General features: G+C 56.7%; 1 protein-coding gene across 1 annotated transcript; it reads left to right on the forward strand.

Annotated features, from left to right (window-relative positions):
• The first annotated feature begins 2357 nt into the window (after positions 1-2357).
• On the forward strand, positions 2358-11064 carry EMX1 (empty spiracles homeobox 1). The gene is made up of 3 exons (XM_055700816.1): positions 2358-2715; positions 4792-4976; positions 10767-11064. Exons 1-3 carry the CDS (start codon positions 2358-2360, stop codon positions 10932-10934), a joined length of 711 nt encoding a protein of 236 aa, XP_055556791.1. The 3' UTR covers positions 10935-11064.
• The last annotated feature ends 1741 nt before the right edge of the window (positions 11065-12805 follow it).

The raw sequence follows: 12805 nt of genomic DNA on the forward strand, positions 1-12805 counted from the left end.
TCCCCTTTCGTTTGCTCCTTTGAAAAGCCTCGCTGTTGTATTTTAACAGGCATCAGACCCCCCCTTTCCTCCGCCAGCACCCCCTAATCCCAATGCAGCACTCCCTGCCTGCCCGGCGCTGCTGCCGGCCGCGTCCCTCGGCTGCGCTGGCACGCGCAGCGGCTCTTTCGTTAAAAGAAAATGTCTTTCTCTTCCACCCGGAGCTCCTCCTGGCCAGGAATCCAGCGGGAAGGCAGGCTGCTCCCGGATCATCTCCTCCCGGGGATGCCGGGGCTAAAGTTTTCCTTTTAATAAACCCGAGACACCGAGGACCAGAGCAAGGCACCCGCCGGGGGGTCCCACGTTTTATTCCCGTGGGGGATAAAGATCCTGCCTGAATTATCCTGGAGGTGGGAGCAGGCCTGGGAGCTGGAGGGGGAAAAAGAAATAGAAAGATAAATTAGGGTTTGTCGCCCGGTTTCAGCGTAGCAGCTCCCCGGCTCCCTTCGGAGAATCCAGGGAACCTCGCCTGGACACCGAGCCGGGACTGAATAGGGGGAGAAAAAATCAGCTTAAAGGTTTATAATTTTCTGCGGGAGTGGTTTATCCCCCAAACCAAAGCAGCGACCCCCAAGAAAGGTTCCTGCGGAGCCGGGGCTCGGCAGGGAGATGCCGCCGGCGGGGATTCCCGTGGGTGCAGCCGGCACCCACCGGCTTTGCCTCTTCCCCTCGCAGAAGATGCTGAAAGGCGGCGAGATCCGCACGAAACGAAATCCCGGCCCCGCGCAAGGCTCCGTACTCCGCGGCTCCGCCAGCACCCGGGGCCAGCGGCGGCCGAGGGGAGCGGGGCCGGGGGGGCCACCTCCTGCCGAGCCCCGGCCCGGCCCGGGAGCCAAGGCAACGGCGGCGGGGGGGGAATTAAATTATATTTTATGAAATTGATTTACATGAATTTCCACAAATGCTCCCGAACCGGGCACAGCTCCCACGTCTGAGCCGAGCGCTGTCCCCGCATCCCCATTCCCTTCCCTTCCCCTTCCCCATCTCTCCGCGGGTGCGCCCCGCTCCGCCAGCCGGCTGACCCAGCCCCGCTTCTTTATTTCCATTTAAAAAAATATAAATATATATTAAAACATAGATTAAATTTTTCTCTTTCGAAAATGACCGTTTTCTAAAAGCGCTTTGCGACACGCTCGCTCCGGTTTAGGCTTTCATTTTTGTGGGGTTTCACGATTCCCCCCCCCCCCCCCCCCCCGCTTTCTTCGCCGTAGCCTGTTGCGGGAGTGTGTCCGCGCAAAGCCTGCGGGCGCGCAGCACCGCTCCGCTCTCCGCGGGGGGAAGGATCCGCGGGTGCCCGCGCGGGGTATTTCAATCCAGCCAAGTGGAAAATAGACTTTCAACCCCCTTTGTGCGGGAGGGGAGGGCTGGCCCCCGCCTCCGCGGGCCAACAAAACTCAGAGCACAGCCAAACTGCGGAGTGAACTCGGGACCGGCCCGCGCAGGGGCTGCGCGCCCCGCGCATCACACCCGCGCCGCAGAAAAACCAGCCAAAATCGTCAGTTATCGGGGAGTGTGTGTGTGTATAATTTTTTTTTATTTATTCCCAGCGCAGGATCGGACCCGTGGGAAGAGCGGGCTTTTGTCCGGGGGGAAGGTCCTGCCTTTGAAGGGGGGGTTACGCGGAGGGGAGCGGAGCTTGCGCGGGAGGCGGGGAGCCGCGGGGGAGGGCTTCACCTCCCCTCCCTCCCACCGGCCGGCAGCTCTCCGAGCCGCGGAGTTACAAACCGCCGCTGCGGGTATTTTTATTTAAAAAGCGAAAAAAATAAAAGGGGGGGGAGAGAAAAAGAGGATTTTTTTTTTTAAAAGATATTTTATTTTATTTTTTTTTAAAGAAGAAGGAAAAAACACCCCGCAGCCGGAGCCCCTCTCCCACAACTTCGCGGTGCGCCTGCGGGAGCGGCTCCAGTCCAGTTTTTCGGGCGCTCTCTGCCTCCCCCTGCCCCTTCCCTTGCTTCTGCCGCCCCTTCCCCTGCCTGCCCTGCCTCCCTTGCCCCTGCCTCCCCTGCCCCTGCCTCCCCTGCCCCTGCCCTGCCTGCCCTGCCTTCCCCCGGCCGAGCAGGTGAGGCCGCCCCCTCCCCCGGGGCCCCGCCAGGTACCGGCCGTATTTGTACCGGCTGCCCGGGGCTTGCGGGTGCGTGGGCGCCCGCGGGTGGGCGGCGGGGTGTGTGCGTGGCTGGGTGTGCGTGGCTCGGTGTGTGTGTGTGTGTGTGTGTGTGCGCGCTGCCCAGGGGGAGGTTTCTTGCACACGCACACACACACACGCGCACCCGGAGGAACAGCCCCACTCCGGCCCCCCCCGTCCCCGCCCGGCTCAAACCATGTTCCAGCCGTCTGCGAAGCGCTGCTTCACCATCGAGTCTCTGGTGGGCAAGGACACCCACCTCAGCCCCGAGGACCCCCCGCGCCCCGCCGCTCTCGGCTACCCCGGCCCCGCTACCGACGCCGCCGCCTTCGCCCCCGGCTTCCAGGGCGCTGCCGCCGGCCGGGCCCTCTACGGCAGCGCCGAGCTCGTCTTCCCCGAGGCAGTGGGGCACCCGGCGCTGCCCGTCGGGCCCCACCAGCTGGGGGGCTCGGCGCTGCCGCACCCCCACTCCTTCTTCGGCCCGCAGCACCGCGACCCGCTCAACTTCTACCCTTGGGTGCTGCGGAACCGCTTCTTCGGGCATCGCTTCCAAGGTGAGCGGCGGGGCAGCGCAGGCCGGCGGCGGGCGCGGGGCGGGGGATGCTGCGGCGGGCGGCGAGCGGCCGCGTCCCCCCCGCCGCGGGGCCCGTTATCCGGGGACACCGAGCAGGACCCGGAGGCAAAACCTGTTGCTGCGGTGCCTGCACGCCCAGCCGGTGCTCCGGGCGTCTGCACACCGGTGCTCCGGGCTTTTGCACGGCCGCTACCGACGCGTTTGCACACATCGGTGCTCGGTGCGTTTGCACACCCGGTGCTCAGTGCCGATCTGTTCGCACGGCAGGTGCCGATGCGTTTGCACACCCGGTGCCAATGTGTTTACACACCCGGTGCTGAGCGCATTACCCAGGCGGTGCTGAGCGCATTGCACAGGCGCTGCGCTCCCGCCGCCGCATCCCCGCAGCCGGCGTGCGGCTGCCCCGCGGGGCCGGGGCCGGGAAGAGCCGCTGCCCGCGGGCGGGGGGCCCGGAGAGGGGTCCCGGGGAGGTCCCGGGGCCAGGACCGGCGCTGCCGCCTCCCTGCGCAGCCCCACGGCTGCCGGAGTTTGGGTTTCTCTTTCTCGGGAACGAAGGGGAAGGTTGCGGCGGATCTCGGCTGCGCAGCGAGATTTTGTTGGATTTCCTGGCGTTTCTCTCTAGTCCGTCTTTTTCTTGCCTTCTTTCTTTCTTTTCTTTCTTTCTTAATCTTTCTTGCTTTCTTGTTCTCTTCTTGTTCTATCTCTGTCTCTTGCCTTTACCTTTCTTTTCGTTCTCTCCTTTTCTGTATCTTCCTGTCTTATTTTCCTCTTCCTTTCCCTTTCTGTCTGTGTCCTGTCCCTTTTTCCTTTCCTTTCCTTTCCTTTCCTTTCCTTTCCTTTCCTTTCCTTTCCTTTCCTTTCCTTTCCTTTCCTTTCCTTTCCTTTCCTTTCCTTTCCTTTCCTTTCCTTTCCTTTCCTTTCCTTTCCTTTCCTTTCCTTTCCTTTCCTCTCCTCTCCTCTCCTCTCCTCTCCTCTCCTCTCCTCTCCTCTCCTCTCCTCTCCTCTCCTCTCCTCTCCTCTCCTCTCCTCTCCTCTCCTCTCCTCTCCTCTCCTCTCCTCTCCTCTCCTCTCCCCAGCACGCCGGTCCGCTCGCTGTCCCCGCACTATGCCCGGGGGTCCCGGGGACCGCACAGCCCCGATTAGGGTTATCTGCTCGGCAATAACCCCCCGCCTGGCTCCGGCGGCCGCTGCCGGCGGCGCCCGGGGGCACAAGCCCGCGGGGACACGGCTCCGGCCCGGCCCCTGCCACGACCCACGGTGCTGCCCGGGAGCGGCCCCGGCCCGCGCTGCCGCCACTTCCACCGGCCCCGCCGCTCCCGGCCCCGGCGCCGCCCGTCTCACTTGCCTGCCCATTCCTCAAGTTATTTTTCGTTCCTTCCTTCCTTTCTACCTTTGCTTTCTCTCTTTCCTTTCTTTCCTTCTCTTTTTCTTTTCTTCTTTTCATGCCTTTTTCTCTACGTCTCTCCTTTCCATCTTTTCTTCTTTCCATCTTCCTTTCCTTCTCTTCCCTTTCTTGCCTTCTTTCCCTCGCTTTCCTTCTCTCTTTCTCTTTCTTTACTTCTTTTTCTTTCAGGCTTTCCACTTTCTTTCTCTCTTTCTTTACTTCTCCCTTCCACTCTTTCTTTTCCTTCTTGCTTTCTAGCTTACTTTTTTCTTTCTTGCTTCACGCTTTCTCTTCCCCCCCCCCGTCACTTTATTAGGCTTTCTCTTTTTAAAATGCTTTTTCTCTGTTTTTCCTCTGCCTCCTGCCTTCTCCCTCTCTTTCTTTCCTCTTTCTCCTGCTCTTCTCATTCCATCCCTTCTCCCTCTGTCTTCTTACTCTCCTGCTGCCCCAGTGTCCAGCCCCAGCCCCGCCATAGCACGGGGGGCAGCGGGGAGGCAGCAACGGTGTGAATGCTGCAATCTTGGGGCGGGGAAGGTGCCCAGAGACCCGCAACACCCCCTCATCCATTCCTTCCCATGTCGCAGGGCAAGAGGGTGTCCCCAGCAACCCCCCTGGTCCCACAGCGGGGCAGCTGGGGGGGTGCGGGCCCCTGACCTGGCTGTCTGTCCGCAGGGAGCGAGGTGTCCCAGGAGAGCCTGCTGCTCCACGGCCCCTTCGCCCGCAAACCCAAGCGCATCCGCACTGCCTTCTCGCCGTCGCAGCTCCTGCGGCTGGAGCGGGCCTTCGAGAAGAACCACTACGTGGTGGGCGCCGAGCGCAAGCAGCTGGCCAGCAGCCTCAGCCTCTCCGAGACACAGGTACCCCCGGTACCCCCGGCTGCCCCCCAGCTGCCCCTCCCACTGCCGGTGCATCGGGCAGCAGGGACGGGGCCAAACCCACGCAAGGCTCAGGCTGATGCCACAAAAATCCCAGCCGGGTTTGTCCAGGAATCCCACATGGAAGCTGTGGCCAAACCGTGGGCTAGGTTTTTTTTTTTCCCTCAGCGTTCACTTCTTCCAGCGTCCTTGGCAGGGCTGGAGGCTGGGAATGCAGGTCCCACATCATGCCACTCTCCGGGGCGGTTTTCCGCTGTCATTTCTTGCTTGCTTGGGGTGTTTTTCCCCGAGAGAAAAATACAATTTCTAAAATCCAGTTAAAAAAAAAAACAAAAACAAACAACAGAAAGGAGCAGCAGGATGCTAACCTTCCCTGGAGAGCTGCAAAAATGCACCTCGGTTGTGCGGCTTTGGTTCTGTACGCAAACACCACCGTGCCTGAAAGTCAGGATGGGTGCAAAGCTGGGTGCTAGCCAAAGGGCACTGATTTCAGCTGCAACTTTCTGATTTTAGAAAGCACATTTCACAGACGTTTAGATATAATGAGACCCGGGAGAATCGTAGGGATGAAAGGAAATGGAAAAGCATATAGTGCTGGGGGAAAACAGGGGAGTCAGGGCTGAGCATCGCTCTGTGTGCAAGTCCGGTGTCCTGGCGAGCAGCTATTCCCAAATGTTCCAGGAAAAAGTATGCTGTTTCCCGTGATGTTCAGTAACTGCATTGATGGAGGAAGTTTTATCCAAATTCTGGCAAGGTAGTTTGGCCTATATTCTGGATTAATTTAATTTTTATCCTTTAATTTAATTGCAAAATAAAAGCTGGAGCCGTGGGTGTTCCCAGTACCCGCCTGGCTCATCCTCACCCAGGCTCTGCCAAGCAAAACCTCCAAATGCATCACAGTGAGAGGGAAGTTACCAGGAGGAAAATGTCACTGTCATGGGGACAGCGGGAAACCACAGGTGCAGATATCGGGGAGGATGCACCAAGCCCACAAAATCCAGAGGCTGTTTGTATCCTGACGCTATCCTGACCCCCCAGCCCCGCAGCTCACAGGGCACAGCAGTAGCTGGTAACCCGGCTCGGGTCCTTCCCTTGCTGCTTCTGTCACTGCTCCGGGCTGAAAATGATGTTAAAGGGAAATAATTAAAAAAAAAAAACAAAAAACCAAAACCAAAAAAAAACCCCAACAAAAACCCCAGAGGTCAAAGAACAAACAGCAACTTGTCTAGGCGGAAAGGGCAGCTGTGGGATGCCCGAGGGGAGCTCAGCAAGTCCCTTGGATTTTGCATCATGGCCCAGAGCCTAAATGCAGTAATGCAATTTATTGGGGAAAAAGCAGAGGCATCCATCCCTAAATCCGGGTGAAGATTTAGAAACGGAAAGAAGCAATACAGATAAATATATATATGTATTATTTTTTTATGCCCTGCAGCATAATTTGTAGTATGATATTTCCATGGTTTTGGAAAACTGCTGCAGCCGCTCGGCTCCAGGCGGGCACTGCGGGCGGGGAAAGAGCATCAGGCTGGGACTGGCAGCAGCAGTGGTTTGCAGGGGGGCATCTGCAGGGTGGCTTTTTCCTTTTCAGTTTTGTGGCTTTAGGAAAATAATATTTTCTCAAAATCTTCTTTTAATTACCCGGAGAGAAATAACATGCAGAGGGCTGTGATACGGGATGGGCATCAAAGTACCGGGACTGGCAGGGTGAGAGAGCCAGCCTGGCTGTGGCTGTGCCAAACCCAGGCATCATTATTATTACTATTACATACCCAGTGATGAATCCTACACGCACACAAACCTCCCGTTGAAAACCACCCGTGACACACATCTCCAGTGTGACACTGGGTGACACAGGCATGTTTTCACTGGGTGCAGACACTCAGCCCCATGTCCAACCCCACAGGTGGGTGTGTTTTATTATTTTAGAGGAGGTTTAGCTGCTCCTAGAAGGGGCTGCTGGTTACAGCTTTGCTTGGACCTATTTCCCAGCCACTTCTCCCACTGGAAAAGGGAGCTTTTCCCTTTGGGCTGTGCCCGCTTGGGGTCTCTGGCCAGGGAGCAACACCTGGAGCAGCCCAGGGGGAAGGTGAAAAGGGTACAGGTACCTGCCCAGCATCAGGAAGTGCCTTGGGATATAGGGTGGGGAAAGGTGGAGGTGTTTAACCCCTTCCCATCCTTTCACCTACCAAGGAGGTGCATTAGTCTGCGACAAGACAGGCCCAGGCAACAACAACAACAAAAAAAAAGGATTGGGGAAAAAAAGCAGTGACACGGTCCCAAAGCAAACACAAGCGTTGGGTAAATGGGATGAGGCTGGAGCACATGTAGGGAGGGCTTGGCGGGGGCATGTGGGGTGGTCTGCGCCAGGGGAGCCATCCGTGGGGTTTGTGTGTGATGGGATGACTGGCAGGGACACACGTGCGTGAGCTGGGTGGCGGCATAAGCCTGGCGGTCGGCGTGCTGCGGGGGTGCCAGGCAGTGTGGGTGCGCTGGGGATGGCTTGCCGGGGCTGGGATGCGTGTACTGGGTAGGTGGGGAGTGAGGAGGAGGTGGGGGTATCATGCTGCGTGCTGAGGTCGTGCTGGGCTGGGCGTCACGGGTGGTCACACTGCTGAGCCCATCACCAGTGGCGTCAGGTCGCTTCACCTCCCAGGGGAGCGTGCTGGGCTGGGAAATAATTTCGCTGAGTTAATTTTGCATGACACAGCCTGGATCTCCCAGCAGAACCTCTCCATCCTGGGCAGGACATGGTGCGAACCCAACCAGGGGTCTCATCCACTTTCCCAAAGCAAAGGCCTCACCCTGGCTCCTGCCAGCGGGAGGTTTGGGGTGGTTATGGAGGCACCATATAGCGCAGCACCCCCTCCCAGCTTTGGGGTGATTATGGAGGCACATATAGGGTATAGCCCAGCATCCCCTCCCAGTGTCATGCGTGTGGGAGAGGTAATAATTAATCGATTGAATGCCTGGGAGTCACGGAGGACAAAGATGCGTGCCCCAGATACAGCTGGAGTGTGGCCCCGCTGCAAAGCCCAGTGCTGGCAGTGATCCCCACTCCAGGGACTGTCCCCAAAACCAAGCTTTTAAAAGTTTTGGGGTGTTTTTAGAAGAAAAGTCCTGGCTGGGACTGCAGGCATAGATAAGGGTGCAGTGCTGACGCCTGGGGAGCTCTGCTGCCTTTTGAGGTGGTGGCAAATTTGAGTGACAGCACGGTACAGGTGCTGTCACCATATCTGGTTCCAGGTGATGGTGGGACTGGTCCCTCTCGGTCGCCATCCAGACCCATCCCTGTGCTCTCGGCCTTCAGCAGGGTTTGGGTCATCCTCCGGAGGAGCTGCACATGAAGCCACTGTAGTTTAGCTGTCCTCAGCTTGGTGATGGCAATGTCACCTTTCAGCCAGAGCTGATTCTCTAGGTGCTGTCAGCACCCCCAAAGCAGAGCGCAATTTCCACGGTGGCCTGCAGGGTGTTGCACGGGTGGGAGTACGTCCTGTGTACAGGCAAAGCAGTGGATGGGAGCTGTGTAGAGAGGCAGGACCAGGGTGCAGGAGCCATCCAGGGACCATCCCCATCCCACAGCAGGAACATGGGGATGGCAGTGACCCTTGGAGGCCAGAGCTAGCCCCGGGGAGTGGCTGGGCCGGGACCCAGGGAGCATCACACCGGTTGGATGCACAAACACCCGGCATGACAAAGGTTAATGCGGCGAAGGTTTGGGAAGGGATAAAACCCCTGGCCTTGAGGGTTTAAACCAATTACTCCCGGAGTCAGGATGAGGCATCGTAGGGGGCAGCTTATCCCCTAGTTGCCCACTGTGAGGTTCTCACACTACTCTCATTGTGGCTTCTGGCCTGTTGGAGCAAGGGATATGGTATCCGAGGGGTCAGGGAGCCCATCCAGCCTGGAAACATCCCCATTCCTGCAGCTGAGACAGTTGGGAATCGCAGAGGAGCCTCATCCCGCAGGAGATGGCCATACCCGGCTGGGTTTCTTAGAGCTGAACAGAGCCGGGGAGAGTCGCTTCACACCCACCCCTCATTTCCACACAGCCTCACTCAAGCATCTTAATTGCTTTATGCCTTAGTTTCCCCTTCTATAATTTAGGGATAAGGCAACTTCCCTGCTCCCAGAGGGCTGAGAGCTTTAATTAAAGTTTGCAAAGTACTTTGCAGTCATTGAATGAAAGGCGCCAGCTCAGTATTGTTCCAGAAATGCCCCAAAGCTAGGAAAGCAAATGGTTTGAGTCTAGGGCAGGGAAGGGGGGTGGTTTATAATATATACTGGTGCCATAAAGCAGCTGTTTCAATAGACTAAGCATGCCTTAAAGTCAAAGGCTTGTATGGCGCTGGCTGCATGGCACCCTGCAAGGGCTTTGCTCACCTGGGGAATGCAGAGAGGTGTGAACACTGGCCTTCGCCTCGCTGCGAAGGGCTCCAGAGCGGAAAGCAAGCCTTGCCTGCAATTAGTGCTGAAGGAGAAGGGGGAAAGGGGGTGAGGGTCCCGGGGGATGAGGTGTGGCAGCAGCTGCCGGAGGGGCTGTGGGCACCACGTCACCTGCAAGTGGGTAAAGGCTTCAGCCTGGCCTGGGCTGGGCAGGCAGCAGCGGCCAAGCAGCGGCACCTAGTGTCCTGCGGGGCCTGGGAAGCTGGGCAGCATCCTGCGTTCCTGCCTGCAGCATCCCACATCCCTGGCATCCCATATACCTCATCCCCAGCTGCAGTATCCCACACCGCTGCCTGCAGCATCCTGCATCCCCAGGTGCAGCAACCCACATCCCCGGCTGCAGCATCCTGCACTGCTGCCTCTGGCATCCCGCATCCCTGCTGCAGCATCCCGCATCCCTGCCTGCACGGCATCCTGCATTGCCAGCCACATGGGTGCCCGCAGCATCCACCACCAACAACTTAGTGGGTGCACTCAGCATCCTAAACCGACTGCCATATCCAGCCTGCACCACAGGCCATGCTCCTGGCGCTGGGACCAAGGGTGTGCGGGGTCCCAGTAGGGTTCTCGGGGCCTTGAGGGGGTGAGGGGGGTGTTATCTCCAAGGATGGAGACCCTGCTGCTTCTCTGGGCTCCTGGGACAGTGTTTGACCACCATCATGGTGGAAAAGGTTTCCTGAAACCTAAATGTGGTAAATTAAGTATCTATAATTGTAATTATAATCTATCTATAATTAGTTCCCTGGTTACATAAGAGTCCAGCCCGAGCCTAATGATGCCACCCTGGCCCTGGGACATGGGTCCTCGCTGTGGATGGCTCTGCTTGTCATCTCACATGGTCATTGGAGCCATGGCCGCTGTGCCCGTGGCATCCTAACACCAGTAACCAAAATACACGGGGCTGGGTTTAGCTGCTCCCACCATGCTGTGCCGATTGGGGCGCAGCCCAGACACCAGGGTGATGGGCACAGGGTTGCGGTGCTGTAAGGAGGGATCCGCCTGCCTGCTGGCCCCCTGTCTGAGGTGTGATTGAGTGTCCTTCACTCCTCCTGGGCTTCTCCAAGGCCGGGACATGCAGCAAAGCAGAGATGGGAAGCGTCAGCATCCTGCAACCCACTGCGTTGTCCCCCGCCTTGTCACACCTTGCAGAGGGGAAACTGAGGCAGCACAGAGTGGCTGTGGGAGCGCTCCTGGAGGGATGGGGACTTCTTTTTTGCCAGTCTCTGAGGAAAGCTGAGTACGCTGTCTGGTTGCAGCACTGAGCCTTGCCGGGGCCAGCTGTGCCAGGACCCCCACGAGCGCCCGTCTCTCCTTTTCCCTCTCCCCCAGGTGAAAGTGTGGTTCCAGAACCGGCGGACGAAATACAAACGGCAGAAGCTGGAGGAGGAAGGACCCGACTCGGATCAGAAGAAGAAAGGTTCCCACCACATCAACCGATGGCGCCTCGCCACCAAGCAGTCGAGCGGAGAAGACATCGACGTCACCTCCAACGACTAAGGCAGGGACAGGCTCCTGGTGCTGCCACCATGGAGAGGAACCCGGGGGAGGAAGGGGGGACACAGGCGGCATCACCAAACAAACTCTAGGGACGCCGCCGAAGCCGCTGCCGCCGCCCGCTGCCTTTCCTCCGGGGCGCCCGGCCTGACCGGGGACCCACACCCCGTCCCCCCCTGCCGCCCGGGGCATCCCTCGGAGGTGCTTTTCGGGAAGCTCCCGCCGCCGAGCCGAGGAGGAAGAGGAGGCTGCCAAGGCGCCCGAGGCCCCGGGACGTGACCGCGCATCCTCCTCCGCGCTGGAAGCCGTCCGTCAGCCATGAGATCAAATAAAAACGTCCTACCTAGAAGCTCAATGTACCCAACCCCTTTTTTCATTTGCCTTTTTATTTTTATTTTTCACCTTTTTTTTTTTTCACCACCCTCCTTTTCTCCATTGTTTTGTTGTTGGTTTATTATTTTTTTAACAGTTTTATTTTAATTTATTCTTTTATTTTTGTGCCTGTGTGCGTGTGTTCCCTGTTGTAGGTAGTCAGCAGCTGTAGTGTGTGTTACTGCGTGGTAATAAAAAGCAAGATGCGCTGAAAACCTGTCTGGTTGCCTTGGTGGAGGGGACACACACAAGGGGACCGTCCCCTTCTCCCATCACTTGTCAAAACGGCCATGGGGATGCTGGTGTCCTTGCAGGGGGGACATGACAGGACTGGGTGTCACTGGGGAGCAGCAATGGAGCCAGGAGGGCTTGGTGGCCCCATGGTGGTGGGCGTCGGGGGTACAAGGATGGGGGTCTCCCTCGGGGGTCCCCAGTGGAGCGGGGCCGCCGGGGTGGCTGCAGGTATGAGAGGTATGCGGCGGCTCTGGGGCCGGCAGCCTCACACCTGTGCCGGGGATTGAATGTCGGGGAGAGGTTCCAAACAGCTCTGCTTCCCCCCTGCTGCCCCCGGAATAACCCCCCCAGACACCCCCCGAGACTGGCAAGGGGACCCCTGCAGTCCCTGGGCAAGCCTGGGGCCCCCCAGCAATGAGGGACCTGGCGGGGGAGCTCAGGGGACAAAGGTTGGGGGTGTCCTTCCCATGTCTCACTGAAGTTTAGGAGGAAGGACACTTAAAATAATTTTTTTATATATGTAAAAATTATATACACACGAATATAATAATTATATATGATATACCATCTATATACACATATTCACACACACATGCATACAATATATACACATGTGTATATACATTATATTTTATAATGTATATTTTAATAGAATATTTACACACTATACACACGTGTACATGTATTTTATAATGTATATTCTGTGTATTATATATTTTAATAGTATATATACACACACGTGTATCTAATGTGTATATATTGTATTTTATAATGTGTATTTTATATATTACGTATTTTAATAGTATATATACACAATATATACACACGTGTATCTAATGTGTATATACACCATATTTTATAACGTATATTATATATCATTATATATAATTACATATTTTATAGTGTATATTTATACATTGTACATTTTGCTATATAAAATAGATCATAATTGTATATAATATATATTTTATATATATACACACACAAAAATGTAATAATTCCTGCTGTCAGGAAAGCCCCCTCCCCACGCCTCCACACTGCTGGGAAAGCCCCCTCTGCAAGCAGCCCCTCCCCAGTACAACTAGCCCGTGAAAACTGGGACTTTTCAGAGAAACCCCTTGAACCCCAACACCCTTCCCACCCTTCCCACCCACCGCTCGCAGGGAGGCTGAGCCACACCGCCACCTCTTCAAACTTTTTTATTCCAGACAGGTCTGAGCGTTACACAGAGTGTCGTGGTCAGTAACTCTACTGAGAAGGTTAAAAAG

Source organism: Falco cherrug, chromosome 1 (genome assembly GCF_023634085.1).
Source record: "Falco cherrug isolate bFalChe1 chromosome 1, bFalChe1.pri, whole genome shotgun sequence".
In the NCBI taxonomy this organism is placed as follows: domain Eukaryota; kingdom Metazoa; phylum Chordata; class Aves; order Falconiformes; family Falconidae; genus Falco; species Falco cherrug.

What these genes read in the sequence shown, in the direction of transcription:
- EMX1 (XM_055700816.1), top strand. Translation starts at nt 2,358, where the DNA reads ATGTTCCAGCCGTCTGCGAAGCGCTGCTTCACCATCGAGTCTCTGGTG. An exon ending in CTTCGGGCATCGCTTCCAAG is followed by an intron (nt 2,716 to 4,791) that starts GTGAGCGGCGGG and finishes GTCTGTCCGCAG; the next exon opens with GGAGCGAGGTGTCCCAGGAG. An exon ending in TCAGCCTCTCCGAGACACAG is followed by an intron (nt 4,977 to 10,766) that starts GTACCCCCGGTA and finishes CCTCTCCCCCAG; the next exon opens with GTGAAAGTGTGGTTCCAGAA.